General features: G+C 41.7%; 1 protein-coding gene across 1 annotated transcript in view; it reads left to right on the top strand.

The window, feature by feature from the left end:
* The first annotated feature begins 1,667 nt into the window (after positions 1-1,667).
* Positions 1,668-5,605, top strand: part of LOC118430851 (tumor necrosis factor receptor superfamily member 11B-like) — a 4,380-nt gene continuing 442 nt past the window's right edge. Inside the window, exons 1-4 of the mRNA XM_035841885.1 lie at positions 1,668-1,733; positions 2,877-2,976; positions 4,967-5,257; positions 5,524-5,599. Of these exons, the coding sequence (XP_035697778.1) occupies positions 1,668-1,733; positions 2,877-2,976; positions 4,967-5,257; positions 5,524-5,599 (533 nt within the window). The remainder of the gene's footprint in view (positions 1,734-2,876; positions 2,977-4,966; positions 5,258-5,523; positions 5,600-5,605) is intronic.

A 5,605-nucleotide genomic window follows, 5' to 3' on the forward strand; every position in this document is an offset into this window, starting at 1 on the left:
TTACCGTCACGCCAAAAAAAATTACGGTGTGAGCAAACCGTGATAATGCACTTAGTAACGGACCGTGCTAATACATTAAGAGTAACGAAGCGTGCTAATACACATAGAAAGGCGATCATCATCTTGTAACGTGACGACCATGAACTTCCGTGCTTACGTCATTCTCGTCAATTTCTTTGTAGTGGCTGTACAGTGCTGCTTTCGCTCTCACATCCGGGAGTGTCAAAGTCTGAGTTTGGCGTCACTACCAGGACCTCGCTCCAGCTATGTACACCAGTCGCCTTTTCCTCCCTCCACCCCAAACCTTGAAAGTGTTCGGTTTTCATGCTTTATTTGGTGCCTATCTACGGATTAAAACTAAAGCAAGGTAAGCTGACGTGTGTCTGTAAGGAAAACCGGTAACGGCTGTTCTGCTCCCGGTGCAAACGGCCAACTTCCTATAGTGATGCGGTCGGTAAAGCACACGAATCTCCATTGAAACAGATATTAATTGGCATGTTCCAATCTCCTGCAACAGAAAATCAAAGAGGCTGGGTAGTGAGAAAATGGGATAGTGTTGCCAAGAACACATGTTTAGGGATTCATAATCGACGCCAATGCCAACATGCTGTGAAAGTGAAAGTGCTTTCAAAGTCTCCATTGTGCGGCTTGCTTGTATGTGTATAACCACTAAGCTGCTTCCTAATATTTTGCTACAGTGGTGTACTGAAGAGATTTTAGAGCAATAGTAGTATGCGACGTGTTTAATGCATTCGTTTTTGCCTAACCCGCGAGATATTCACTCGTTTCCGCCCATAATATCTTATGTTCCTCTTTCCACTTGATAATCATTTGGCACCGTCAGGGGAATCCCCGAACACCTGGTTCTCCTTCAACAACCTACGGAACAAACATACATATTTTTCAACTCTTTGCGGGGTGGACCACTAGAAGCTGTAGTCAATGCCATGATTTTCAGATGTTGAAAATAAATGGGGGAAAGATCCCCCGATGCGCAGCACAGTATTTCGCCGGTAAAAACGATCAACTGACCAAAGTACAACAACAGCCGAACTTTTCGCCGTCAAAGCCGTGCCAAAACAATATCGCTAACATATTGAAAACACAGAATTTTCGGCTATTATTTTATCGATATAGGTAGTCCGTATTACTTACAACAGGGCACAAGTGACGTGTAATATGCAGTTTTTTCAAGCTATTCTGCATAATATGACCAACCTCAGCTGAAAGGTAACTTCCGCCACACCGATTATGGACGACCCCTAGCGTATCTTTTGCAACCTGCAACACAACCTGCACCGGAAGAGCAACAGGTGGTTGGCGGAAGGAAGGTCATGACTTTGATAAGAACACGTCGTTAATTATATTGTCCCTAAACATTACACTATCAATTAAACCGTTTTTTTATACTCGTTATCATCAACATTTGTGTTGTTGTCAAACTTCTTTAAGTATCAATGTCACAATGACCGTGAACCTCTGCTCTTCCTGTCCATGACGTCACTCCGACAGCCATGATGTTCGCAATGACTTAATTTTTTCTTCGTTAGCGTTCGTTTCTTTGTTTAGTTTTGTTATTAACGTCTTCTAAGTGTGTCCGCCTGAGCAGCTGACATATTTAGTTTTTAAGCGACTCAGTATCGCCTAGTTTTGGTCTTCCTGGAGCCATGCTAGCAGCGAAACTATGCATAGGAATCAGCATTGTCATCGTGGCCGTGGTTGCGTCATTGCCGGTATGTGACCTCTCCCTTTATAACGTTACTCGCCATAAATGATCAAGTTTCCAGTTCAAGTTTTTACACCCAACTGACTCCTTAACGATAAGCATCTTACCAAAAGAAGTGAATGAATGAATGAAAGAGTAGAAAACAAGCGCTGAGACTGGATCGAGGGCCTGTAGCTAGCGCGCCCCTCCCCCTTATAACACTTAACAGTTGACTAATGTCATGCTAGATGTAACTGTTAACGTTATAAATCGCAGGTAATTTTCTGTGCAGTTGAGAAAAGGAGGAGTAGGTTTAAAAGAGTTCCAATGTTGCACACTGTCATGTGATCACAACTATGATAATGAATTGCAAGTGCTTTAACGTGTGTTAATGAATAGGATATGGGTTAATGTAAGTGCATAAAGTTACACATGAATTGTGCTTAACGTTACTGAGTTGACTTGAAATCCTACTGAACTCGGATTACTTTTCAAGTCAGGCAAGTTGCCCGATGTCTGTCTTGAAAAAAGTAATTGAGATTTGTTCGGGTGACTCAAAAGTGTAATTGATTAAACGATAAGAAAAATAAGGTGATGTACAAGCAGCTATCACAAAGGCCAATGTGTGACACCTGTTTTTGATCCTGACACTATGAGTCACTCAAGAATACAGCAAACATGAGCAAAATCGTCTTAACTCAATGTACTAGTAATGAATAATGAAGTTATGATTATCATGAAACTTTATGCCATGCACCTGGGTGGAATTTGTTCAGAATCAAATAGAATTGAATTAAATAAGACAAATCAAAGCAGACATCTTTGATTTTACATCCAAACTTGCATTAATATTAGCACCATCAACCATCTGAACTTTGAAGCCTACTTGACCGTATATCCTATTCAATTTCTTACTATGTGTCCTCAGACATTTGCTTTACCTTTGTTTGCTATTCGAATCCAAATTGTCTTTAGCTTGACTTTGTCTAACAAGGTCTCCTATTGGACATCTAGAATTGTCTTCATTCATAGTTAGGGTATAAAAGATCAGTTTTTTCCAGATTACTTTAGTGTCACTGACGAAGGATAGTGGATAATATCTGAAAACGTCTGACCGTTTCCCAAACATCCATTTGCTTAAGTAACTACTTTTTGGCGTATGTGTCCTCAGGTTTCCTCGCAGGCAACAGAGACTCCGGACTGGTGTCCAGATGACAGCACCGGTACTTTCCAGCTTCCCTCAGGAGTCATCTGTAACCTCTGCCCTCCTGGTAAGCCTATCTAACCTTACAGCTATATATTCTGTATAAACCATACCTGCACTTTTAGCGTAACACACCAGCTTCTGTATCTGTATCTATATAGCCGGTATAACCGCCCTTCGGTGTAACACACCAGCGTCTGTATCTGTATCTGTATAGCCGGTATAACCGCCCTTCGGCGTAACACACCAGCTTCTGTATCTGTATAGCCGGTATAACCACCCTTTGGTGTAACACACCAGCTTCTGTATCTGTATAGCCGGTATAACCACCCTTCGGTGTAACACACCAGCTTCTGTATCTGTATCTATATAGCCGGTATAACCGCCCTTCAGCGTAACACACCAGCTTCTGTATCTGTATCTATATAGCTGGTATAACCGCCCTTCGGCGCAACACACCAGCTTCTGTATCTGTATCTATATAGCTGGTATAACCGCCCTTCGGCGCAACACACCAGCTTCTGTATCTGTATCTATATAGCTGGTATAACCGCCTTTCGGCGTAACACACCAGCTTCTGGTTTTTAATCTTTATAGCCAGCATAACCGCCATTATGAGTCTATACATGTACATGTATCTGTGTTTAGCCGGTATAACTACCCAGCTTTGCAGGCACGCAACATGGCAGCACCTGCTTATATTACACTGAATGGCCCGTCACACTTGACCTTTGAAAATCTGACTGCAAATGGTGTTTGAAGATATCTACTACTACTTTACTTGGTGGCAACATGTTCCACTCTACGGTAGTTCTAGGAAAGTATGAATTTCTGTACAGATCAGTTCTGGGTTGATAGCTTTGGTACTGTACTTCCAAGTTCAGTTGTTAGAAAAATTGTACTTGAAGTGATTTCCCTCATAAGGCAATATTTCACATTTGATATTTGTCATCATTCATAGATCAGATCCTTGATAGAAAGTCTAAAGGGTGCTTTAAATAAGGGTCAAAGGGTCAAAAATATTGAAACCATCATAATTTCTAAAGCAATGAATAATGGTTACAGAAATGTCATATTTTCCAAAAGGAGCAAATATAACAAAAAGCATACATACACTGTACTATGTCCTAGTTTTTACCTGTAAGGCCATGTTGATTTGATTATAATATGGATGACATCCTCCGAGAACTCCAAAACTGATGCGAGCGAGCGAATAAAAAAAAAGTTTGGCCAAAAAAAAAAGTTGCCTTCAGTATGAAATCAAAGTGGCCAGGAAGGTTGAACATAGGACTAAACACACATAGTATGGTATACCAACAGTTAGGTGTAGGGACCAGTACATCATACGGGTGCAAAACATTTTTTTCTTCTTGGACCAATCTGAAAAAGAAACAGACCTGAAAAAAAAAAAAACAGTGGAACAGGTTTTGCCCATTACAAAATAGACACACTATGTCGGCAGCCATTTGGGGTCTAACCGGGGGGCCAAGAAGACAACAAGAGCGAAGTCAAGTAGAGTTTATAGTCAATTGCACCAAGTTTCTACAGTCAAAGGTACAGAGACAGTTAGCCTTTATTACATGGAGATGGGATTTTAAAATGCAGTGGGAGTCCAATAATCCACCAAACAGATTCCTTTGTAGCAAAATTGACCAATTACCATTGTTTTGAGTTCAGTTCTCAAGTTTCCACAGACAATCAGGTCAGGTCCGGACCTGGAAATGATCCTCTGGACCTGAATTTTCTGTACTGGTACCTCCCCCACCAACAATAGAGTTTTTTTCTTTCTGTCCTTTCACATCTTATTCTTTGATTTTAGATTCATTTTGGCATTCTATGGCATTAGTTATCTGTTTTCTGATACTTTTTTTTCAGTCTACGGAATATTTGTGCTCATTTTACAGCTGCTTTGCACAATTTATTGTGTGGTCGAAAACTTTTTTTTGTTGTTGTAAATGGCCGAAAATTGGTGCGAGCGCGGATGTCATCCATATAATCAAATCAACGTGACCTAAGGTTAGTTAATGATATTTTCCTTTTCTTTTGTTTCCATGCAGGCACATACGTGACACAGGACTGCACAGCTGACAACCCCAATCCCCAGTGCGAGAATTGCACAGCGACCCGGCACTACAACCCCTGCTACAGCTACGCTGACAGGTGTAACACGTGTAGCGACTGCAGTCCTATCCTTGATGATGGAAGAGATGGCATGGTGGATGGAGAGGAGTGCACGCCCACAAGGGACCGGGTGTGCACGTGCCCCAGTAACGCTTACTGGGACTTCCAGACAGCCAGCTGTAAAGCGAAAACGCTGTGTGATGAAGGATACGGAGTGGCCCATATAGGTGGGTGTGCAACTCAGTACCTTTGGTGCATGTATGTGAGTTAAGGGCTTGATAAAACCTCAAAATTATCACATTTTTTGGGCCCATACTAACTCGTTAAGGTACTGTAGCATAACTTCTGGTTTTGGTATCTCATGTTCTGGACAAGCTGTGGTCATTTTTGAATGGTAGCTGCTGTTTGGAGGGAGATTATAACTTGTGTAAGTTTGGGGCCCCTACTGGCTTTTTTTTAACTGCAGGATCATTTTTCCTGTGTTCCTATCCAGCTACCTACAAGACAGACACAGTCTGTATCGAGTGTGTGGATGGAACCTTCTCAGACGAGAAGTCGCTGACTCAGCAGTGCCA

The sequence above is a fragment of the Branchiostoma floridae genome, chromosome 14 (assembly GCF_000003815.2).
Source record: "Branchiostoma floridae strain S238N-H82 chromosome 14, Bfl_VNyyK, whole genome shotgun sequence".
NCBI lineage: Eukaryota > Metazoa > Chordata > Leptocardii > Amphioxiformes > Branchiostomatidae > Branchiostoma > Branchiostoma floridae.